At 37.7% G+C, this 25,504-nt stretch overlaps 2 protein-coding genes across 2 annotated transcripts in view; one reads left to right on the forward strand and one right to left on the reverse strand.

Moving 5' to 3' along the window:
- Positions 1-18,855, reverse strand: part of abcb7 (ATP-binding cassette, sub-family B (MDR/TAP), member 7) — a 32,693-nt gene extending 13,838 nt beyond the window's left edge. The window contains exons 1-8 of the mRNA XM_028008671.1: positions 18,679-18,855; positions 15,554-15,637; positions 15,386-15,463; positions 14,278-14,397; positions 6,357-6,489; positions 3,862-4,130; positions 2,001-2,089; positions 1,738-1,825 (exon numbers count right to left, since the gene is read on the reverse strand). Coding sequence (XP_027864472.1) covers positions 1,738-1,825; positions 2,001-2,089; positions 3,862-4,130; positions 6,357-6,489; positions 14,278-14,397; positions 15,386-15,463; positions 15,554-15,637; positions 18,679-18,828 — 1,011 coding nt within the window. The 5' untranslated portion in view covers positions 18,829-18,855. The remainder of the gene's footprint in view (positions 1-1,737; positions 1,826-2,000; positions 2,090-3,861; positions 4,131-6,356; positions 6,490-14,277; positions 14,398-15,385; positions 15,464-15,553; positions 15,638-18,678) is intronic.
- A 295-nt stretch (positions 18,856-19,150) lies between these two features.
- On the forward strand, positions 19,151-24,684 carry uprt (uracil phosphoribosyltransferase (FUR1) homolog (S. cerevisiae)). The gene is made up of 7 exons (XM_028008673.1): positions 19,151-19,416; positions 20,261-20,303; positions 20,392-20,461; positions 20,616-20,678; positions 22,352-22,513; positions 23,044-23,142; positions 24,304-24,684. Exons 1-7 carry the CDS (start codon positions 19,187-19,189, stop codon positions 24,408-24,410), a joined length of 774 nt encoding a protein of 257 aa, XP_027864474.1. The 5' UTR covers positions 19,151-19,186; the 3' UTR covers positions 24,411-24,684.
- Positions 24,685-25,504: the final 820 nt, after the last annotated feature.

A 25,504-nucleotide genomic window follows, 5' to 3' on the forward strand; every position in this document is an offset into this window, starting at 1 on the left:
GGAAATCAGAAAGTAGCACATGGAAGACAGGCGCTGCGTTCAGGTTCTTGTACAGCCCTTTGTGGAAGTGGAATGAATTTCTGAGTGGGTGGAGATCTAATTACATATGCACACTCACAGCTCAGAGTGATGCTAAATCTGGCCGCATTGACACAGATGACACAAAATAACACAGAACAAGATGTTAAGGAAAACAGGACAAAATTACACAGCAAGGAAAATAACACCAACAAAATAGATTTGGATCGGCCACTGCAGTGCTCAAAACTGTCTAGTAAAACACTGTGTGCTGCTCTGAATTTCATTGGAAAAATAAGAGGAAAATTTGAACTCAGATATTTAAACCTGAGTTCACTGAATATTATTAGCTTAGTAATCAGTACTTATCTTCATTCTGTAAGTCCTCTAGATAAGCTTTCTTGAAAGCTCTTCAAGCTAGCAAGGAACTGAGAAATCAATTGGTGATCTGGCCAATTGATCAACAATTGATCAATTGGTGATCGATCCAGCTGAAAATTGGGGCCTGACCAATTTTCAGCTGGATCGGGCCTGACCAGCGACCGGCCCGTCAGAAACAAAACCAGGAGTTCACGCTGACAAAAACACTCTTTTATGGGGAGGCTGTTTCTGAGGGAAGAAGAGTTAAGGATAACTAATTCTAACTGTCGATGAGACATAAGTTGCTATTTAAAAAGGAGACTATTTTTTAACCAGGCTGTGAGGAGGTGAGAGAGAGCAAGACTTCAGATTCTTTTGAGTTTATACAGCCATCACGAATTTAAGTGTCAGCTCAATAAATCAATTTAGGTGTTTTTAGGTTTTGATCACTTTTAGTCGTTAGCAGCTGTACAGTAAGAAGTGCAGCCCAGAGGTCTCAGACCTTTTACATGAGGTAAATCAATTGGAAGAGGAAGAGGTACATGAGGTAAAAGGTCTGAGGCTAGGAATCGGGCCTAGGACAGCTGCGGTAAGGACTACAACTTTATGTTGCGTCTGCTCTACCACTGAGTCACCAAGCTGCCCGTCTTGCTTTTGTTTTAAAAATGATACTAAAACAGTTTTACAGCATTTGTTTTCTCATACAGCTGTATTACACTATCTATGTCCCTGATTTATGACCTCTCAGAGCGAGAACGAAATATTTTCTTACACTGAAGTTCTAAAAGAAATTAGAGTTGGATAACATCAGTACTGACAGATCAAAGCCTTACAAAAACCACACTGGACATGGTCCACAAAGCAAGTCCAACTATAAGAAACTATTTTTAGACAAGACCATTAAGAACTAACGCTGATGTAGAATGAAGATAACTACCTGACACAGACAATAAGAGCAAAAGCTGTAAAGCAATGTTAATACATCACCAGTTAGCTGAGCACCACGCTGACATTTCTGGATAAAAACAACCTGAAATAGCAGACGCCTGTGCCAAAACAGTAACCTACAACATTTTTTGCGTCACTGACTAGACCAGGGAAAACATTTCATAGAGTCCAGATAAGCTCTGTAGATTTGTTGTGGCTGGATTGACAAGAGCTAAGAAACAGATTATTTTAAGATGGAATTAGAAGGAACTTTAAGAGAAGAACAAAATAGAATTTAGAGTTGAGTCAAAACAGATTAAACTTGAAGTTAATTTAACAAATTATTTGATTGATCATCAATGTTTAAAAAAAATAGTCAGGAGACACAAGGCCAAGAAGAGCAAACAGATAGATGTAGGCGTGGTAACTTACCTTCACAGTCTCGTAGTTAAGCAGCGAGTCAATCGCTGCATTTCCTGCTTCATTGTCTGCTTTGTTCATCTCAATGCGGAAACGAGTCCTGTGTGTCAAGACACATGCATGGTGACCTGAGAGCTTTCATTAGTACGCTTCAGCCAGTGGGTGACATTTTTTTTACTGGTAGCACATGGAGCCACTGAGGTATTTACAGAGCTTGTCAGGGAATAACAATCCTGACCTACAGACAGACAGAAAAGTCATAGAAATCTTCCTACCTCCACTGAGTAACAAGAATTGTGAAAATAGTATATGCTGACAAGGTGCCCAAGGCCACTGCTGCAAACTGTCCGCCACACTTGTAATACTGTGGAAAAGAAGAGCAAGACAGACCATCTATGTGTAGTAATTCAACATTTTCGGAATAAAATATCCAAAAACCACACCATGCTCAGTGACCCAATGCTGCTATCACTCAAGGTTTTAAGAGGGTCCTGAAAACTGCAGGAAGTAATCGCATTAATACTTACAATTTTCTGCACTACTAAAATTACAAATAGTCTGGTAGTTTCCCTTCTGCAACAGGATAAAATCATAGAACAGTTTATTTTGGCTTGAATGGGGGTGGAAAGCTGCTCCAAACTTTGGGATTCATCAGTGACACTAATGGACCGCATTTCCAACAAAAGTTCAAATTCCATTCACAATGTAAATGAGACAACATCTCCGAAAATAATTTGCAGACAATCAGCAGCGAAGATTGTCAAGGTGATGTGAGGCCCTGAGCGGCGAAGAGCTGAACGGCACAGACAGCAAGGTGGAACAAACCTCCCGATGCCATGACACCCAGAAATATCCAAAATGATGGACCTGACATTCTCTGGGTATCCATTCGGGGAATTTTTATCATTTCTTTTGGAAGTTCAAACAACTAAACTGGAATTTAATTAGCATATTCTACCTTTGTGAGTCATGGTTTAAAATGATTTTCAAAATGTAAAACATACATTTTTATACAAAGAGAAGTGGAAACTAAGTAAAAAAAAAAGTTTAGTAATCAAGACCTTCAGGCATTTAAATTCAGACAAACCTTATAAAAAACATACAAAAATCACTTTTCAAATTATCATTTTAGTTATGTGCAAAAAGCTTTAAGCCTGCTGAACCCTACGCAGGAAATTAATGTCTTCTGTTGACCAATTATAGTTAAACCTGAAGAATTAATAAAAATTTGAATAATGCTGGTATAAGACTTACTTAAAGTAGACTAAAAAAAAAATCAACATATTATGCTATGATTTACAAAGAAATCAACATGAATTAGTCTAAAAATGCTTCTAAAGCCTATTTCCAAAGAATCACAGGAAACATTTTGTGGCTCTGTTTCAGCCAGCTGATCGGCAGTGAGCAGTAATATTTGGTTTACTAAATCCTCTTCGTCGATACAGCTAGAGATAACTTTGGTCATGCCGTCTCGGACAATGGTAAATATTTTTTGTTCTTAAAACAGTAATTTCTTTAAATAAACATAAAATAAAGTGATCAGAAAACACATTGTTGTATCTAATCACTAATCATGCTTACAAAAACAAAAATTCTGTTATATGCACATGCATAAACACAGACAGTAAATGCAACAAAACTAAAGGAGTGCCATCAAATACTTTTAAGGTTAAGCCGTTTTAAAACTAAAACTGATCATTTGCACACAACTTGCTTCTAACCTAGTAAAATAGTCTGAAAGCCTACCTAGCTTATTCTATATATTTTGGAAATTAAACATTTGAAAACTACTACTTAGGAGTATGAATTTAGTTGGTGCCCATTTGACATTATTGTTCAAATCAATGTATTAAAAAACCCCATTATATTAATTGTAATTAACAATACGTTGTATTATTTCTGCAGCAGTGCCAATAATAAGCATCATATACAAAAATAATGATATTGCTTTTCGTATAAAACTTTGGGATCAGAATAGTGAAATAGTTCAACTCGACTCACGGTTCAGAATCTCACACTGGTCCATCATTACTAAAAATGATCTGTGGTTGGCAAACACTTTCAGTGCAGAACTCCATTTACAAAGAAATGCGCAGTTTTATCTCTGTAGACATTGTGTCAAATCCCAACACTCACCAAAATACCACTGACGAGGGCCATCTCAAAAACTGTGGGTCCTAGGTTGAAGACGAGAGCGCTGAGGACGAAGGAGATACCCCTTGTGCCGCGGTCGATTGCCTTTGACAGCGCCCCCGTCTGGCGGCTGAGGTGAAACCCCAGGTCCAGGTTGTGCAGGTGCAGAAAGACGTTCTTAGCGATGCGTCGGATGGAGCTTTGGGCCACTTTGCCGAACACAGTGTTCCTCAGCTCGTTAAAGAAGGCTGCACAAGCCCGAGAGACACCATCTGGAGAAGCAGAGGAGATGGGGAGTTTTAAGACACCTGCTGTGAAAAGCAGGAATAGTTAAACAGTACTGAAATCGTGTGTGACCGTGATCTAAAGCACACATAATGGTTCTGAAATAAGACAAAACTGTGATTTTAAACATTAACACCCTGAAATAAATTACTGCATTCGGAAGCAGATGAGATTTTCAGGCCTCTTGACTGCAGAAGGGCAGAGGAAGTATGAGGTGGAGGGACCTATCTTTCAAATCATCTCTGGCCTGTAAGCGCTGCAGTGCTCCAGCAACAGCCTCCCACCAGTAATTACATACTATGATGCTCTGTAAAGCCTCAATACACAACAGACTGGAGACATGGAGGGTATCTGAGCGTGCTCAGAAATGTTGTGTGTGTGGGTCACATGTGTGATCAGAATACAAGAAGAGGGAGGCGGACTTAAAGAGAATGTCACGGAAAGTTTTCAATTACCAGGATTAATTTCAACACTTTCTCTAAAGGATGAGGGTGGATGCAAGTGAGGCAGCCTTCTTTACACTGTTTTAATTAATGCCTAATTTTATACTGAACATAATCTAAACTAGCTCAGTTAAATAAAATGAACAACTTAAAAATTAAGGTAATTATTTGACCTCACCAAACGCATATAACTGTGCTACAATGACTGTCTCAAATTGATAAGAGTTTGTGCTGAAATGATACATGCTGCCTCTAAGCTGTGCGAACACATGAGCAGTTTGTCGAGACCAAGTCAGGGTGATAATCTCTCTGTCTGTTGGTCTTCACGGGGCTGTAATGTGGCGTTAAATAGGAATGCTCATCTAATGAACAATGTGTCCACATCTGACAAGGTAGGACGAGCACTGTGCAACCTTGACAGCAAAATTACACCAGTCACTGCAGGCTTCAAATCCAGAGCCCAGAGTTTTCCAAAAGAAGGAACAAAAACAATGGTTTCTCTTATTTAGATGGTTCCCCACGTTCCTCTTAAATGGGCAACACAGCATTTTATAAAGTTTTCATAACTTTCGCATTTCTGTCAAACCACAAAGAATTTTGTTGAGCTTGTATGGGACAGACTAACAAAAACCACTTGTTTTTTCAATAAAAACAACAGTGGTCTTTGTATATATTTATTCTAATATCCTTAAATAAAATAAAGTGCAATAAATAGTTTTTTAAATTTACATAACTACTACATCGGGTAAACCTGTGATACTGCAAACCTACCAAGGCATGACTCTATTCCTGTCAGCCAGGAATAGAGAGCGTTAATCAGACAAGCAGCCAAGAGGAATGTGATAACTCTGGAGGAGCTGCAGAGATCCTGTCTACTCAAAGGACAAATATTAAGCCAGAGATCTCCCAATATGTGTGTTAATTGAAAAGTAGTCATTGTTGAAATAATGCCATGAGTAGTGTTAGCATCAAGCGAGAGCTGCACATTATATCAAATCGCAATTGCAATATTAATGTGTGCAATATCACTGTTCAGATTTAATGTTTGGTAGAATAGATCATTTTAAGTGCCATGCATTAACACTCAGTACACCATTAATACATTTTGCCATCTGGACAGTCTAACGACTCTTGATGTTCAAACACAATGTATACTTTTAGTGGCATAAAGGTCAGACTAAATAATGTGGACATTAAGTCAAATACATGCTTTATACACACTTCTCAGATATCAGTATAATTTATCTTCCACCCCAAAATAATGTGCTTGATGATCTGTGATGTAAAATGGCGATAAAATAATTTTTTTATTGTAAGTAGAGTACAAAGGGTGTGAATATTTTTGTAAGGTACTTTAAGTGTACTAATCAAAAGAAAAGGCTGCTTAAGGTACATTGGTATAAAAATAATCAAAGTTGGGATCAATGATACTGTTTGTTGGGGTCATATTTTCTTGCTTAGAAAACCTTAAGATTTGAAACTCAAAATATCAAAAGAACATAAGAGATTTATGAACCTCTCCTTTTAAAAGTGCATTGTTTTCTATTTACATCTGAAAGCCCTTTAAGCCCATCATATGGATGAGGGAGTTATAAATAGACACAAAGTCAAATGCAGAAAATAGTTAATAAAGTTAATAACATGCAGAAGAGGTCGCGTAGCAGCATTCATATGAATGCTGTTGGAAAGGTCAGCATGTACACAACAGAGTCCTGCAGTCTCCTCGGATGAGCACAACACCTGGCAGCGTAACACGAGTCTTGGACTTACAGCCAATCAGCATGGCCGTTGCCATGGTAGCCACTGTGCTTGGCGCGTCATTCAGGTTCAGCATGTGCCCCGACATCTGGTTTAGCTCGTCCACTGCATACTTAAACATGAAGGGCACGATCACATTGGTCAACTGGGAGGGAAGAGAAAGAGGAGGTGAGAAGGGAAAAAAATGGAAAATGTTAAACATAAGTTTCTTAGAGAGACAACCTACTACCACCCGGCATCATAAGACCAATCCACTTTGATTGTTCTGCAATGCAGCTGGGGTTGTATTGAACTTCATTCTAAGTCTGCATAATTGCATGGCACTGGAATGAACTGGACTCGTTAAAGTTATTGAGTTGAACCCAATATGGACCCAAACAATTTCATAAGAATTGTATCTCCTGTCTTGAAAAGTGTTTTGAGATAATATATGTTATAATTTGATGGTGAATTGAAAAATGAAGCTAAAAGTCAATCAATTTTGTCACACAAACACTTCCCAGAGAAGTCTGGACATCAAAATGTCATTGAGCTACGCTATGTTGCCAAAAATACTCGCTCATACACAAATAAACTTGACAACCATTCCTTTCTATGTCCATGTGGTTTATTAGGATGTTGTTCCAACGGCCCTACTATGAAGGCTTTCCACAAGGTGGAGTGTATTTATGGGGATTTTTGACCATTGTTCCGGAGGTGCATTTGTGAGGTCAGACAGTGATGTTGGACAGGTTGGTTTCTGTCCTGATTCATCCCAAGGGTGTTCTATCAGGTTCTGGTCATGAATCTGTAGGTCAATAAAGTTCCTCCACACCTAATTTGCTCATCCATGTTTTTATGAGCTTTGTGCACTGGTGTAGAGTCATGTTAGCACAGGAATCCCTAAACTGTTCTTGCAAAATTGTACAAAATGTCTTGGTACACTGAAGAATGTAGAGTTTCTTTCACCAATTCTTGAAAAACATCCCCACAACTATGTTCCAAGTCAATTTCAATAATCATGAATACTTGCACCACCCCTGTGTTTGGTAAATTATTCTGAGGGTTTTTTGAAGCCAAAAAAACAGGACTTTTATTTTTTTATTTCAGCAATCCAATGAGTAGCTCTTCAGTCATGCTTTCAGGGTCATGCCGACCTCCGCTGAACCCCCAACTGAGGCAACAGCTATTAAAAAGTTTTGCTGTCTTCTTTTGGCTCTTTGCTGCTTTCTGGAAATTAATTTACTCTCACTTGTAGTTGCAAGCCAGATGTTTAGAGAAAAAGGAGCCAAGAACCATTAAATATTACAATACAGAAATAAAAAGTTGAAATAAGTTAGTTTACGTTTGATAAAGCTATGTAATAGATTTAACTTTTGAAATAAGTTACTGAAATAAAATTCTTTTTCAGTCATATTCAGAATTTCTTAAATGCACTGTAAACTGTATTTAGAGGCAGGAAACTGGGTTGGTGAGTGAATGAAATGCCTAATTGAAAAATGTGTTTTAAAAACATGTTGAAAGCCAAAACTGTAAAATCTTTTGAGCAATGACGTCCTATATGATCCTATACTGACTTACCAACATACTGTTTCTATATGCCTCTTTTATTAATGCACACCTCACATCCCAGAAGCATGAGTTTACAAAGAAAATCTAACACTGACATTGTAAGTACTTTTTGTGTACTTACATTGTAAGTACACAAAAAGTGCCCACAATTTTTGTGTTATGTTGCTGTGTATAAATGCTCTGTTTTTCTTTTTGACTGGCTGTAGTAGTGCTGGAGAGGAGCTGCTGCCTCCTGCTAATGGAATTGAAATGGTTATTAGGGCTAATTAAAAGCACAGGGACAGCTGTGTGAGTCAGTCTGGGCGGTCCGCTGCACATTAGGACACACAACGAACACCGCATCTCACAGCGTAGCATTTTTATTTTGAACTTTCAAACCCTGAACACAGGAGGAGGGTTTTAGGCTTTTTTTTTTTTTTTTTTACTGTCAAGCCCTTCATTAAATAGTCTTAAGAAATTGTGAAAATCAATGAAAAACCATAAAAGTAAACCTATTTATCCTGCCAAAAGCCATATCCCCATGGCTCCTGCTTCATACACTTGGGTTTTACACTCAGACAATAGAAGTCCTCTTAATCCCCAAAGGAAAAAACAATATCTGCCACTTTGCTACCAAGACAACAGAACATGACACAAAAATAGCCTGAGCCCATTATCACAGAGCCAAAACATGTCCTCAATTCTGCCACTAATACATGATAAGGTTGGATGCGCTCTTTTAATCCATTAACGACAACCACTGGAGATTAAATTGACACTGTGTCAATCTCTACCTGGCGATATGTCATCCCGTAATAGAGATTCTGTGTCAAGTAGCAGAAAAAGGCTCCGGGCGATGGAGAATTAGCTTTACCTTACGCTATGAAACACAGACGGGCACAGAGACAAAGAGGGCTTCATTCGAGGCCAACTTGTGTGTAACCGTTCATTTGAAATGAAAATGTCACTGATAATGTGGCTCGCAGAGGTGAGATGCACTGTAACCACGTAATTATTCAGTTGATTTAAAAATTGCATCCACACAGCTGGTGGTTTCGGTTCAAACAGACAAATTGGTAAAATGGAGGTTAACTCCAACCACGCAGGAAAATAGAAGGAGTCGATTGGATTGTATGCACTCGCTCCACACTCTTTTAGTACACACCAGAGGGAGCCGTGCTGGGCGGCAGCAGGACACACTTATTTGGGAGCTTTGAATTTGTGATTATTTTCCAGGGTGTAAATTAGAGACTATCAACAAAGGAAGAGAAAACACATCACACACTGATTGATGCATGCAATTAATTATTTAAAAGACTGCTTTAAATGCACGTTGCTTTTAGTTTTACATGGCGTCTTCTCCAAGTGCAATCACTTAACGCAAGTGCTCATGATGTTTCAGCAAAAGGTGCAGGGAGAGAATTTGATTAAACGGGAATATTTAAAACTTAACCAGTGCTTCAAGTGATCTGTTTTGCAACAACTTGTAAGTATATTCCTAAATATCATCAGCCTTTCAACACATTCTTAATTTTAACTTGTTTACACATTCTTACAGGTAACATTGTTATCAGATTCTAAAGATCTGATAACATTCTGGATAATATATGAATACAAATATTAACCTCTAACAATTAGAGTAATCAAATCTCATCATTTGTAGGTAGCACTAATTATCAAACAACAATGCCCTGAGAATGGCTTCAGATTTTTGATGCCTTATTTCTGTTTACAAAAATGGAAAGAAAACATTATTTTAAATAATTTAAGCAGAAGCACGGGTCCAGTACAACCTCATATAAAGTTTTCTACAGTCGAAAGCACTAGTTAATTATTTAACTAGTGCTATAATGAGTGTCCATTTTTGATTGTTTTAAATGGATCTGCAGTCAGTTTGTAAGGTAACAATACTGATGCAAAGATATTCAAAGTAGGTTGTGACCAGGAAAAAGATAAAGCATGTAATGTTTAGCTATTATTCAACAAAAATCCAATGCAATTAGTTTGTATTAGATTGGGATCCAAGATATTATAGCAGTTCCCAAAGACGACACACACATTTCTATACTCTGTATGTTTTATTTTTTCCACAATTATTCAGACCTGGAGCATGCTAAAATTAAATTACATACTTTTCCAGATTTTAACTGTATTTAGAATTCTGTAATGTCTACTTTCAGTACATGCATTAGGAAAATACCTCTGATTTAACCACAGCGCATCACAAATTGATTTTCATACAAATTTATATTTGTTATGATCCTCAAATTTATGTCTTGTGCTTACAAAAAATAACTGATCATGAGAAGTTTTGATGTTAGAGTTGAGCTGCCGTCTGCAGCAGAACTTACGCTTCACATTGCAACACTTCCCTGCGCCTTCACCTCTCAGCTCCACCAGACTAGCGGCAGCAATAATTTGCAAACACCTGTTGGAACTGCGAGTCTGCAGAGCTAATCATACTCTGCAGACTCGCAGCTAGTCATAGAAACTACTTCTCAGTTGTATACAGTGGTAAATGGCATAATGAAGAAGCACTGTTGTGATGATGTGCTGAAGACAGAATGTTGGAAAGAAACGAGGCTTCTTAAAGAGACAGGACCAAATCTCAAGGGATCGAATTGGAAAGTCAAATGTCATTTAAGTAATTTTTTTATATATACAGAATTTTTATAACAATTGAAGGAAAACATTTTTTTCAATTGTGCTATAAAATGGCAGTATCGGACTAGAAAATCCCTCTCCCTTCCTTTAAGAATATTATGAAATGCACAAATGCTAGATATGTACACTGCCTGGCCAAAAAAATGTCGCCACCAAAAAATGGTCACACTCTCTAATATTTTGTTGGACCGCCTTTAGCTTTCATTACAGCCCGCATTCGCTGTGGCATTGTTTCAATAAGCTTCTGCAGTGTCACAAGATTTATTTCCATCCAGTGTTGCATTAATCTTTCACCAAGATCTTGTATTGATGATGGGAGAGTCTGACCACTGCGCAAAGCCTTCTCCAGCACATCCCAAAGATTCTCAATGGGGTTAAGGTCTGGACTCTGTGGTGGCCAATCCATGTGTGAAAAAGATGTCTCATGCTCCCTGAAGCTCTCTTCTTACCCTGATGCGCCCATCACTCTGGAACAGGGTAAATCTGGACTCATCAGACCACATGACCCTCTCCCATTCCTCCAGAGTCCAATCTTTATGCTCCCTAGCAAACTGAAGCCTTTTTTTCTGGTTAGCCTTACTGATTAGAGGTTTTCTTACATCTACACAGCTGTTCAATCCCAACCCCTCGAGTTCCCTTCGCAATTTGCGTGTGGAAATGCTTTTGCGTTCACAATTAAACGTACTCCTGAGTTCTGCTGTTGTTTTTCTTTGATTTGATTTGACCAAACGTTTAAGTAATCGCCGATCACGATCATTCAGGATTTTTTTCCGACCACATTTCTTCCTGGAAGACGATGGTTCCCCACCATTCTTCCAGTTTTTAATGATGCGTTGGACAGTTCTTAACCCAATTCTAGTAGTTTCTGCAATCTCCTTAGATGTTTTCTCTGCTTGATGCATGCCAATGATCTGACCCTTCTTAAACAGACTAACGTCTTTTCCACGACCACAGGATGTGTCTTTTGCCATGGTTGTTTAAGAAATGAGGAGTTACTCATTGCATCAGCTGGGGTTAAATAACTTGTTACCAGCTGAAAGATAATCGCCTATACAGTACTTATCCAATAGGAGGCTTGTACCTATTTGCTTAGTTAAATCCAGGTGGCGACTTTTTTTTTGGCCAGGCAGTGTAGTATATTCACCACTTTATTATTCTTGATTTGTCTCTCATTTAAATAAATACTGTTATTTCCACGGACTTTGCTGTGTTATGCTTGGTGGAAATCAACACCTTATCACAGCACGACAGCCTCAAATTACCATGCTTTTTATTGTAAGTCTGTTTTTTCCAGCAACAAAGAGAAACAAAAGCAATGTCCTTCTGACAAATAACAAAAAATTGTTTGTCTGAAATGGCACAGCAGTACTTTAACACCAATCTTGCTACATTCTTTTTAAGCTTTTGGTTAGTAACAGCTTTAAATTCTGAATCTAAAAGGGGTTTCTGATCTTTGATATTCAAACTAGCACTGTGTGCAGCACTGCAATGTGATAGCTATTGCTCAGTGTATTAAATTGTTTGAACTTTAAAGTGATTCAACAGATTTCTCACTGTATGCTCCAGAGAAAGGATGTCTTGGATTTCACAATCCTCCTTGAATGATTTGTTGATGCTGGTGGGATTGTTGTTCCTTAGTCATCTATGTTTATTATACCCATACTTAATGAACAGAATCAGAGTAAATCTAAACGTTACCATTCCTAAATGAGAAAATTTGTCCTGGTTTATCCTTCTTTAAACACAAATAACTTGCGTTCTGTAACACACAAAAAGACCCACATCATGTCTGATCACTTCCAGCAGTGCCCACACTGAAATAAGGTTTTTGGAGAGACTAAGATTGAAACGTGGCTGACAGTTTGTCACCACTGGTGTTCAGGCACATACTGTTCTACGTGGATTAATCACTGCTGTTTGGTGTCCTTGGATGATGTGCTGCACGCTTTAGGGCAGAGTTATTAGAATTTTTTTTTTTAAATATGTCTCAAATAAAGTTAACCCACTCAATAACAAGTCTGTGCTGGTATATTTATCTTTAGATTTTTCGCATGCTGTTGCAATTATTAAGGCCTTTTGCTTCTTGATATATTTGTACAATTACAGAAATCCCAATCAGAGCTGCACAATTTCTTAAATTGCAAATATGATCACAATATCAATATATGCAATGCTGCAATTGCAAAAGAACGGCTTGAATAGAATATTTGGCTGCATCCAAATTTTTCACCCCAGTGCTACATTTGGCCAAATAGAGGACTTTCGCAGCCCACACTGGATGTTGGAGATGCTAAAGCTCTCAGAAAATGATGGGGAAATGATGATAACAATAGAAATAAAAGAGTCAGAAAAATTTGGGGTTAATCATAATCTATATAATTATCACAATACTCAACAGCATAGCATATAGAGGCTATTAATCTGAGACTTTACAACACTACAAGCCAAAAAAAATTAAATATTTTCCTTGCTTTAAAAGAAATAATTGTTTTCCAGGAGAAAGCATTGATGGACCCAGGCCAAGGGCAGTAGGTGCCAAGATGACAAGAGGGAACTACATGGAACGGTCTTTTTAGAATGAAAAGAGCTGCACAATTCACTCCCTAGAAAGGCTTAATGAATTTCTACCATATTTTGTTCTACGGAGCAGCTGATCTCTGGTAGTTTGTGTTTCATTATTACTCATTTATGGAATCAGCATTTAATGACATAATAAACTCAAAGTGCTCTAGCAGGTTGCTTCTGACCCTGTGCCTGTAAAAACAATTTTCCCTCTATTTAACAAGAAAACCTCTCCTTTATTGCCATCACTCCTGCAAGAGTCCACTGACTGAATTTGAAAGACTTATTTGAGTCACAAGTAATTTTTAGCTTGACTTTTATTTTTTACTTTTGTTTGTTAAACAATGATTCCAATTTTCATCCAGTAATTGCCAACAGAAAACAGCAGTTGTTGCCGTTTCTAAAGAATATTCTACACACAAAACAGATGAAGTAACGTGCACCAGGAGTTTCTGCATATTTCAGTAAGTTGAATGTAGGACTTTTATAACTTACTTTAGAAAAAACATGAATTAAACACAACCCAATAAATTACTTAATAACAAAAACAACTTAAATAAAATCCAGGTTTTATCTTTTGCAATGCCCATTTTCAAGTCAAATCTCCTTGTAGCTGAAGTATGTAACTTTTATAAAACATTTGAATGAGTATAACGTATTTTATCAGGTGGACAGACTTTCATTGTCCTTAAAGTCTCTATGTTATGTATATTTTCAGTGACATTGGTGCCACATGCTCACAAAGAGTGATTTTAATGAAAGAAAAAAAAGCAATGAGAAAGGAAAATATTATTAATACTCAATATAATCATTTGAATATTTAGCATTAGTTTTGCAATAACACATTTTCCTGATGCAGTGCGGCCTTACCTCTGATCAAAGTAATGAAAACTCTGAGGGACTTGCTGCTGGTTGATAATATTTATCAAAGTATCACATACATTCCATAAAATCCATTATAGCTAGGTTATGGAGATTTACTTTTAAGTAATTTGTTGCAAAAGCAAGTACCAAACTTCCCAAAGATGAATTAAAATGAACAGATATGGCAGTATGAAAAGTAGCCTGTAACCAATTTACACCTAAAATAGCTAAGCACAAAACAGCTAAAAGAGGAAGGAAAAGCAAGTAGAGCTAATGTCACCAAATTTACTAGCATAAACTTTTATAAACTTACTTTAGCTCCAGCTAGAAGGCCAAGTGAAATGGCAACACGCGCCCGCAGGTCTGGTCGGTCCTTTGGCCACACGTAGGCCAGCATAGCAGACAGAATCGTGGTCGAATTCACTTCTTTCAGCTGCAGTGAATCAACAACATAAACAAAATGTTCGATAATTTTCCCAGATTTTCCGCCTGTCTTTTAAAAAGCAGAAAACATGGAAAACATGGATAAAATCGTGTTTGGATAATTTAAACTTTCTAATCTGCGTTCTGTCTGAAAATATTGGCGAGTAATGCTCATTCTGCATTCAGTGCGACAGTCGCAGCAACCTTAAGACCACACTGTGGCAGACACATGGAACATCAAATGTCAGCAGGAGTCCCCTGAGAGATCTGACAACAGCAATGAGAGAGTCTCCAGGTGGACTTGGGCATCTAGTCTGACACTACAACTCCCAGGAGACACCTGGGCTGTCATCCCAGCTGAGGCAGAGAATCCGCTGGTGCCAGCGCGGCTGTTTACCCGCACTTCCACACACATCTGCCGTGGGGACTCTCGGCAGGCTACAGAATATGCGGTAATTCCTCTAATCCACTCAATATGGTGGCAACCTGTTCCAGCCCTGCTGTGTGGCAGCTCCTTGGAGCAAATTACAGAGAAAGTGTATCCATCACCTGGCTTTAATCAAACACAATCAGGCAAAGTGTTACACTGCAAAGGCAGCACAACTGATTTAAATGCAACTTAAAAGGGCCTTAATATATCACAATATGTTAAAATCTATACCATATATGATTCTAATTTATTCCAAAGCCGCAACAATAACTGACCAGATTAATTGACAGATAACTGATAAGCACAGATATGAACAATGACACTGTATTTAGATGCAGGTTTACTGGAATCACATTTGCTAGTATTGATCATCTATAAGTTGAAGTGATGAAAAGTTAAATTAACTCCGACAATGTCAAATCAATACCCTAAATACCCACTGACACAGGCACTTATTTTACATTAATTTCTCATTTACAACTCCCAATTATTGTTTATTTAATTGCTATGAATAAACACAGCAGTGTGAAACTTTTCGTCGCTGATTGGACCAAGGTACAACACTCACCACATTTTTTGGGTCTGCACTCAAACCTCCTCCTGCGTGTCCATGCCAACATGTCCGCTTGTCCATCCCCTGCAAATGCTGTAGAAACGTGAATAGAATCACTTTGTAATTTCAGGTTTGACTTTGTAAAACACACTTGTTTTCAGCAGTATGAAAAATACTACTCACTTTTAGCCCCTCTAAAATCCGACGGCTGCTCTCCAATCTGTTTGTGCTCCATGTCGTTGTTCGTAAGTGTGGAATGGAGCTCAGCTGAAACACAAGAGATGCCGTATATGACTGTTGTCTTATTTTTGTTTATAGAGTCATTTTGAAAATTGAAGCATGCTGAAACAGAATAAATACGGGGCTCGGAAAAATGTTCTCCCTTATAGATTTCATACTTTAAACTTCCAGCCTGAATTAAAATTCAGGTTTTAAAAGTCAAGACAAGAGGTGCAAAAGTCTCTTAAATACTTTGTGACAATAAATATTTGTTCAAACAGAGACAGGTTAGTTTGAATAGCTTTTCACATATTAAATTATCTGAAATGTTTTGTATTTATCCAGGTTATCTTTGTGCGATATTAAAATACTTTTTCACTCTGAAACATTTAAGTGTAACAAACACGCAAAAAACAAAAGAATTCTGTAAAAAGACAAAAAACACACAAAAAATTGTAACGTCTAACAAAACAAAGAAGGGATTTTTAAGAAGAGGCAAAACAGAACTGAACACATTCTGAATATTTATTGTCATATTGTTTATTTTGTCAAAGTGTTGGTGTTTTACCAGAGATAAAGGTCAAGTCAGACTTCCTTCACAAATCTTCAATAAGTGTTTTAAACACTGGCTATGTTTACACATCATCATGGAAACCCCTGTTTTAATCCTTAAAACAATGGGTTCAACAGAAGACTCAAACATGTCAAGGCACGCTCCCAAGACATTTCAGAACTTCTGAGTGTATATCTGCAACAGAATTTTGTTTCAAGAACACTTGCAGTTGACGTAGGATGAGAGCTACAAACACGCCTACAGAAGCTGAGCTGACTGTTAACACAAGATATCTTGTAGGTGGATTAAGAAAAGCACATTGATCTTAAAGTAAGCCTAACCCATAGTGACCCGTTTCTATTGTTGTGCATAATTCCACGGTTGAATATCTATATATACACACACAAGACTGTTGAAAAAGTGAGTGAGCAAATCCTTTTTTTCTAATTAAAACTATTCTAGCTTTAATAATAAAATATATAATGATTTATTGCAACTAGGTTTAAGCTAGGATGCTTCTTTTCTCATGAAGTGGTTGTTTTGGTGATTTTACTTTCATATTTGACCACTCCCACTAAAAAGTTAGGACAACACTGGAATTAATTAGAAAGTACATGTAGACATATACAAAAATCACATTGTGATCATCTAGAGTATAAATACCTTGGCATCAAGGTATTAAAAATGTTGCATTGTTATTTAGTAGCAGTTGGAATAACTATAGATTTGCATTTTAAAAATACAGCAGCTAAGTCATGTTTTACATTATAAATACCTTGCTTTCAAGGTATTTATAATGTAAAACATGACTTAGCTTGCAACTAAGTTTAAGTTAGGATGCTTCTTATTTGTATTTTAAAAATACAGCAGCTAAGTCATGTTTTACGTTATAAATACCTTGCCTTCAAGGTATTTATAATGTAAAACACGACTTAGTTTTACATTATAAAACTAAGTCATGCTTTCAAGGTATTTATAATGTAAAACATGGCATAGCTGCTGTATTTTTAAAATGCAAATCCATAATTATTCCAACTGCTACAAAATAATAATGCAACATTTTTAATTTATAGCATAGTTTATAAATGTTTTGGGGGCATTTTTATAAATACATCTAAGCAAAAACACAGTTGTGTTCTGAATAGGTTCAAGTAGTTTTCAAGAATATCAGGAATAATATGCCCCTCACCCAATTCTGTTCAGGTAGCCAGTCTGATGTCATTTCTGGTACTTATTTATTTGAGATCTTTGATATTTATTTTACTTAGTTATACATATGTTTTACTAGCTCAATATTTATGCATGTCTTAGCAAGACTTTCAGAATTAGAAAGTCTTGGTAAGACAATAACATTGGTAAATATTGCGCTGATATCAATTGCTATAAAAGTCTATTTTGCTCTTCTGTTTCTATCTCATGTGTGCTTCCATTGCTCTGTGACTTTTAGTACTATGGCAATGTCATCTGTGTCCTGTGTGAGCATCTGTTGCTGTGAGAAAGCCTTGTTACTGAAACGTGCTACAGAAATAAACTTGACTAAATATTACATTAGCCCATACTATTTTAAATATATTAGACAACAATTATTGCACTTTAAACACTGATTTGCAATACCAATATTGCAGACACCAATACTGCTATGATAAATTAGTTACAAAATTCAACCCAACTATGTCTCACCTTTTAGCAAGTTTTTTAAAATTTGTTTTTACCATTTTTATTTACCTTTGTGGTGTGGTTTCATCACATTTCTATGTTTTATTTCACAGAGGTTATGGCAATGAGAACCTTTCCTTAGGTGCCAGATCCATCTACAACTCTGTGTGTACCTCAGAAGTTTCTGTGAGTGGATGTGTTTTTATGGATGTAGGCAATTGGGTAGTGAAGAGGACTTACTGACTTTCAATCCTTTATTTTCCAGTTTCTCCTTACATGTTTCCAATGACATACAATAAATAAACTCTGATTTCGGTTGTTGTCTTTACCAGTGAGTGAGTGAGTGCAGAAGTACTTCCTGAATTAAAAATGTCTGAGTAAACTGACAGCAGAGTTTCGTTGATCATTGCCAAATAATCCATAAATGTGTTGACATAAAAGGACAGTTGTATCAGCCATAACACGAGTGAACCCGGGTGGGACTGAGGGTCTTATCTAACCTGTCAGATGGAACTGGAGACACGTGATGGGACTACAGTAAGGCTGCACGGTTAGCGCACACACAGCTCATACAAAACGCTAATAACCTGACGCATGGCTAGTTGCTTACACAATTATTCCCACATTTAATAAAGACGCAAATTGTCGGGTAAATAACATTTAAGATAGCAGTTAGCTGCCTCAAACTTTAACAACAAGCTGTGAAAACAGCAACTTTTGAATGTCAGCAAATATTTTAGCAGAGAACTAACAAACGACAACGAAACACTGCAGCCAAATTATTTTTGTCTCACACTAAAAGTTAGTTATAGGAACTTTTATATCTGCCCTTGCGTAAAGAGTGTGTCCTCCTTACGACCAGACGTCCGGTTTTACTCACCACATACGTGTTCTGTCGTTTATAATTCCTCCCCTCTTCAGCGCCGCTTTTATTCCAAACGTGATATGAGCTGGTCTGGCGAATAAGAAAGGCCAATTTTCTGTTTTGGAAGTGAAAGCCGCATTTTAGCGGTGCCAATATCGGCGCCATGTTTCACAACGGAGGAAGACGATTAGTCAACACACCGGGTTATGCGTCACATCCGGCTTACGTTGCTAACGGAGCGTAACTGTTAGTAGCACTCAGAAGACAACGAGGGCTTTTGTGTCTTGTTTTTGTCAAGTAGAAGAGATTGAGCAGACTTCGACAAAACGCGACAAAGTAATTGAATCTATTTGAATGCGAGCCTCACAGATCCTGGCCGAGTGGTTGCCGTGTTAGTCGTAGAAGTTTGAGTTGAAGCTAAAGAGGGACCACGTTTTCCCCCCTGTTACCGCGTTAGCGTGGCGCTCTCATTAAGACACGCTAGCTGCAGTTAGCATCGAAACGCTTTGACCTCGCTGTCAGGATGCCATGCCACAATCAGCAGCTGAACAGTGTCAACAGCGGCCAGGAGCACCCGATGAAGCAGGTTCGGTTTGCGAACAGCAGCAGCAGCAGTGTGCCTGCGGTGCTGAACAGCTCTGAACCGACTGATGTCCCCACGCAGCCGGTCAGCCCGGACAGCCTGGGTCCTCAGCTGAAGCTGCTCCCTCTGAACGACCAGATCCGAGAGTTGCAGACAATAATCAGAGACAAGTGAGTCCGGGTTCTTGTATCTGCGACTCGGCACCTTATCCGATTTGGTAATATGGCCTCTGCAGAGGGACGTTGATGCCCAAAATAAATGGATTGTTCATAAAACTATTCATATAGTGAATAGTATAAGTATAAACACGTTTAAAGTGCAATTGTTTTTGATAAATAATTTCGATACTTTCCCCAAATTTCATATAACATCCTGAGACATGGTCTCAGGTGTATTATCCAAAAGACAAAAAACTCATATTTACAGTAGTTTAATTCAATTTCAGTATCCAATATGTTCACTTAGAAATATTTTGTTTCTCTGCAAAGGTTATGCAGGTCTTGGATTGCTAGTGTGGAAGATTTACACATGCGACCCTTTCACATCCAAAGCATGATGTTGCCACCTCCATATTTTACTTGAGATATTGTGTTGCTTTCATTTGGCTGGAATCGGTGCCAAAACCTTTGCTGGACCTTTGTTGTTTATCTTGAAATAACATACTTCTGTCTTTCAGACATATGGAGAATACAGTAAAATGTTGGTAAATGATGTATTCATACCTCTGGCAGAATGACATAATGTAAAACAGAAAACCTAAAATAATCCTGTGGGAAGGTCTGTGATTTTGATACACAGATTGAAGCAAAAGTATAGAAGCAACACCAGCAAATTGTAGAGTTTGTTATTTTTGAAGCAATCAAAAGTTTGTGTGTGTGTGTTGCACCGCTTTGCATTTTAAATTGATCTAACCACTGCTGAAAATTTGTCAACCTTACTTTGTCCAAGCTGAAATAAAGCACTAAAGTGTAAAAGCGGAGGCTGATCTAATCAAGTGCCTATTTATACTTTCAGAACGACCAGCAGAGGAGATTTTGTTTTCTGTGCAGACCGACTGGTGAGATCATACACTGTACAGCAACACGGCAAAGCCATTTGTTTTCAGCTTTCTGAAATAGTTTCTGTCCCCCCCCCCCCAACAACAGATCAGACTAGTAGTTGAAGAAGGCTTGAACCAGCTTCCCTTCTCAGAGTGCACCGTCACCACTCCCACAGGTCAGATGGTCTCAGGTTTAACGCTCCAGATTTGAAAACATGAGCCAAAACACTGAACTGGTTTTTCTGCTCTGCTCCATTTTTATTTTTATTTTTTGCAGTGCTAGTCAGTACAGCTCCATTTTATGTCCGTGTTTCATTTTCCGCCCCTTAGGGTACAAGTATGAGGGAGTCAAGTTTGAAAGAGGCAACTGTGGAGTCAGCATCATGAGGAGTGGTAAGTGAGGCCCAGTGCAGCATTTTAAGGCTTTTAAATGTGAGGACACTTTAGTCTGTGAATCTCTACTTTTATATTTCCGCGCGTGCTGTACGTTCCCTGCTGCTCATTCTCACAAGCTTAAAATGTCTGCTTGGTTGGTCGTTTTTCATCACTCTATGATGATAAGTTACAATAAGAGTGATCGATTCAAGGTTACTTGGAGCGATTTTATATTTAGTCGTTTTTTGCCAAGCATGAGCTTTAAGGTCATTTCAGCTGTAACTTAATGTCAAGGACGAGAACATTGTTGTCGAATCGGAGCACAGTAAATTGCTTACTTAAAAGCTGTACATGTCATCAGTGTGTGATGCAAGTCTAAGCACAAAGTCGTGTTGATCTCACCCGTGTCGACACATCTTTAATTATACATTGCAATCCATGAAATACATTCTGTGTTTTGTTTGCAGGCAGTAGAACTTTTTATTGTGTTTTGAATGGTAGTTCTGCAGGCTTGCAGCAGGTCTTTTTCTTGACATTGCTTCTTAGCTCGAGTATCAGTCGAGTCACACCAGAAGATTTTCAGAGTTGTTTCTTTTGTAGTTAGCAAACAGCTCATAAACTTAAGGGATAAGACCATGTTTTCTACAGTCCTGACACAGAATTGATTGTAATTTGCATTTATAGGCACTGTACATCTAACAGTCTGCCACAAAGATGTGTATAAAAGGTAATTCCTAAAGAGCTGTAAGCTGAAATATTTGCCTTATGGAGGGAATCAGCTAAAAGATCTCTCTCTCTCGTGTCTTGTTACATTAAATTTATTTCTTAAACATGCGACTTTCAGATACTGAAGGTCTTATCTAGATTCCTCAGTCCTCATGCTTCTTCTTTTGCTCCTCACCTTCTTATTACCTTTAAGCACGCACGGCACAATGTTCTGTCACTGTCAACACAAGATATGACAGAGTGAAAAAGCAGACAATATGTATAAAGAAAAATCGTGGAGGACCTTCAGAAAGCTGGTGAACTATTGACAGAGATCAGTTTAAAAGGTTAGACTAAAGCCTGTTTTTTTTAAAGCAAGTAATGAAGGACCTTGGAAAAAGTTTTTATTTCATACGTTATATCTGTAAATGCCTGTAGTTTAATCTACAGCGATAGACTGACTATGAATTGATATCGTACTGCATTATTGTCAGAGCATACCTGAATTTTGTCTAGCAAAACAGTAGTTTTGTTTACAAACATACATAGAGACATGTGAACAGATAGAATCCACATGTAAGCCTGTTGCAACAACCAATTAATCAATCGCACAATGCATTATTATAAACAGTTTTCATTCTGATCATTAATATGTAATTGGATTTTGTAATTTTTTAAGCAATTTTTTAGTATTAATTTCTGCAATAATTAGAAACTTTATTTTAGATCATTTTTCCCCAGATTTAGATAAGTATTGAAAAAGACAACTGAGCTCAAAAAAATGTATTTCCTATTAGCTGTAAACTCTATTCTCTGTCCTAATGTCAGGATATCCCATCAATTAACTGATTTGTTCGTCCATCCATCCATTTGGCCGTATTTCAGCCATCAATCCCAAATTGATTGTTTAGAAATGTCAGTTGGGTGTTTTGTGATGACAAAGCGTGTGGGAACCCTGTCAACAGAACTATGTTTGGTTTCCACAGGTGAAGCCATGGAGCAGGGCCTCCGGGACTGCTGCCGCTCAATCCGGATCGGAAAGATTCTCATCCAGAGCGACGAGGAGACCCAGAAAGCGAAGGTCTACTACGCAAAGTTTCCCCCAGATGTGTACAGAAGGAAAGTGCTGCTCATGTACCCCATCCTCAGTGAGTTGCTGCAGGCTCAGCCCGGCTCCGGTTAACCACGTCCAGTCGTACAGAAATGTGAAAACGCGTCTAATTTTATGCAAAAAAAATTTTTTTTCCTGTATTCATTCATTGTAAGTAGTCTCCCTTGAGTTGACCTTCACTGCCACCACCAACTCTGCATTGCCACATCATACAGAACCATTCACACTGCTCTGATAATTATAGCTCTCATGGGGGAAATTATACACTGCCTCAGAGTTAGCCACCAGGCTGCAGAATAACATAATGAGGACCAATGAAAATAGGATCCTAATGGTCCTGGTTTCCTGATGTCACAACGGGCATATTTCTGCTGTCACTTAAAAATGTAAATAGTGGCAAAACTTGGTTTAAATATATACATATATATATATATATATATTTGTATCACAATGAATAAAGTTTAACTAATGCATACAAGAATGCAATTTTTTTCCATCAGATGAAGTGTTCATTGTAACCAGGCAGGTGAAAGAGCACATCTAACCTCGCATCTGCTGCTTCTGTAGGTACAGGGAACACGGTGATCGAGGCCGTCAGGGTGCTGATAGAACACGGAGTCCAACCCAAGCACATTATTCTCCTCAGCCTCTTCTCCACACCTCATGGTAAACCAGCACACAGCTCACAACCCCATTTTTCTTTTTGCTTCTGCTTTCTCATCTCTTTATATGCATGTGCAGGACTGTTCACTGGTGCTTTGATGGCTTTTGACAATATAAGTTTGGAGGTTCTTAGTAATTTCTGTAGTTTCTATAGCTACCATCCAGGTTACTGTGACATTTAATGTGGATGTTAAAAAAAGGATTTCAAGGTAATTCGACTTTGTGACCTTTCCTCCTGTGGATCCGTCAGGTTAAAACTTAAACTTGGACATAAGACATATTTAAATCTGAAGGGCCCTCTGGGATACTTTTTTAAATTTTTTTTTTTTGAAGAATTGTTCTTAGCACAGTTAGGAAGTGTGAGGTTGTAGAAGAACAGAGAATTTATACGTAGCCGATCCAATCTGCTGGGAACTAAACCAAGAACCAGATTCCTCAATTCCTTCCCAGTTTTTCTCTTAATGTTGCATCTGAAATCTGTTTTTGTAAACTTTGACCTGCTGTTACTGATTTGAGATCATGTTAATTATAAGTTAGAAAATTAAAATACAAGAGTATTAAACATATTTTTTGTTGCCATGATCTGTTATCAGACGGAAGCAATGTAATTATTTCAATAAAATGAATGGTAAGTTGAGTAAATTAATGTGCCGCTTTTCCAATCTTACAAACTCACCATTCGAATCGCTTGTCACTAACGGCAGTAGCAGGAATTGAACACACAACTTCCATATTGCATGACTGCTACTCTCCACTGAACCATAATTTGCTCCAGCAATACGCCATCTCAGTTTTAGCATCTTATTAGCAATCAGCATCAACAAAAATCAGCAGCCTTCGCGTTTATTTCCTAGAACAGTTCTCTACATGCTTTGATGTTTCTGCTCCGGAACATGCCAACACATTGGAGCCAGTTTATCACCCATTTATTCAAATATAGAATTTTCTTTTTATTGCAGTAAAATCCTTACTTAAGCCACTTCTTTTCAAGTTGCAATTTAAGAAGAAAAGTTGTTTACAAGTTTCTGAAATTTAAGACCTTTGAGATTAATTTTCTGTTGCATTTTGTGCTTTTAATAATCCATGTTTCTATAGCTGCGTTCATTTACGTGTCACTGCATTAGGACGTTGCCCTTTTTAAATTATCATCCATGTCTCCTTTAGGAGCCAAGTCCATAATCCAGGAGTTTCCAGACATCACCATCCTGACCACAGAGGTTCACCCAGTGGCACCAACACATTTTGGACAGAGATACTTTGGTACTGACTAAAACAGGACAAAAAGCTTTTGGTTTATTTTCTGCAGGCTTTGTCTCTGTATTTCATGGTGTCCTTGTGAACCGCAGTACTATTTACTCAAGTTTTTGAACTGACACCTAATGATTGACCCCATTACTTGTATTTATTGCTTTTTTTTTTTTTTGCTTTCTATGCTCAGACTGTAGAAAGAAAACCACAAAGATTAAAACATGGATCATTTTATTTTGCATTGTATGAAGAGATGAATCAATAAAGAATTTATATTTGTTTACAGACAGAACAATACATGAAAGTGGATTGAGGTGGGTTTTCTTTGTACGTTGGTAATGGTTTAAAAAAAAATGTGGAAGCACCATTCACCATACTCGAAACAGTTAAAGAAAAAGGAACCACGTTTAAATTCATCTCTTAGCTGCAAATAATCTCATGGATTTTATACATCATGGTTTAAGAAAAGCACACCACTTTAAAGTTTGTCACAAAAGGATCAAAACATACAGACACTGCCTGCAGCAGGTATAAATCAATGAACAAACATACAGGAAAAAAGGAATGTAACAATAAATAGACAAGACTGATACACTTGACATCAACGTCATCAATATTTCATTATGCTTTATACACACTTTGAACATGGTTTAAAAAAAAATCAAGATAAGTATTTGTCACTGGAGCAGCATCGGATATGGGTTTAAACAGCTGGGAAGCATTTTAAAGTGTCCAGATGGAACAGCATCAAAGCTTATTAAAGGCCAAGCTCTTATTTTTAGGCTTATAAGTAAGGTTTAACTGCAGAAATTAAGAGTTTTACAGGAGATCCAGCAATGTTTTTCTAAATTATTAAAATTTTACAAAGATTAAAACAATGCAGAATATCACCCTCCTCCATGAGTAAGTTGATGAGAACAGGTTTAATAAATATGTACAATAATGAATGAGGATAGCTGGTATGATGGATAGCGTGTGCTCATGTCCAATGAGCGCACGCCAGAGTTCAGCAAACAGCATCTAAGTCATGATATACAAGATATTCAGAATATTACTTCCTTCAAAAAGAAGAAACAATATGTTCGGCCTGCAATGAAGCTGTGCTGTAAAAAGCTTA

Source organism: Xiphophorus couchianus, chromosome 23, assembly GCF_001444195.1.
Source record: "Xiphophorus couchianus chromosome 23, X_couchianus-1.0, whole genome shotgun sequence".
Lineage (NCBI taxonomy): Eukaryota > Metazoa > Chordata > Actinopteri > Cyprinodontiformes > Poeciliidae > Xiphophorus > Xiphophorus couchianus.

What these genes read in the sequence shown, in the direction of transcription:
- uprt (XM_028008673.1), top strand. Translation starts at nt 19,187, where the DNA reads ATGCCATGCCACAATCAGCAGCTGAACAGTGTCAACAGCGGCCAGGAG. An exon ending in TTTTCTGTGCAGACCGACTG is followed by an intron (nt 20,304 to 20,391) that starts GTGAGATCATAC and finishes CCCCAACAACAG; the next exon opens with ATCAGACTAGTAGTTGAAGA. An exon ending in AGTCAGCATCATGAGGAGTG is followed by an intron (nt 20,679 to 22,351) that starts GTAAGTGAGGCC and finishes TGGTTTCCACAG; the next exon opens with GTGAAGCCATGGAGCAGGGC.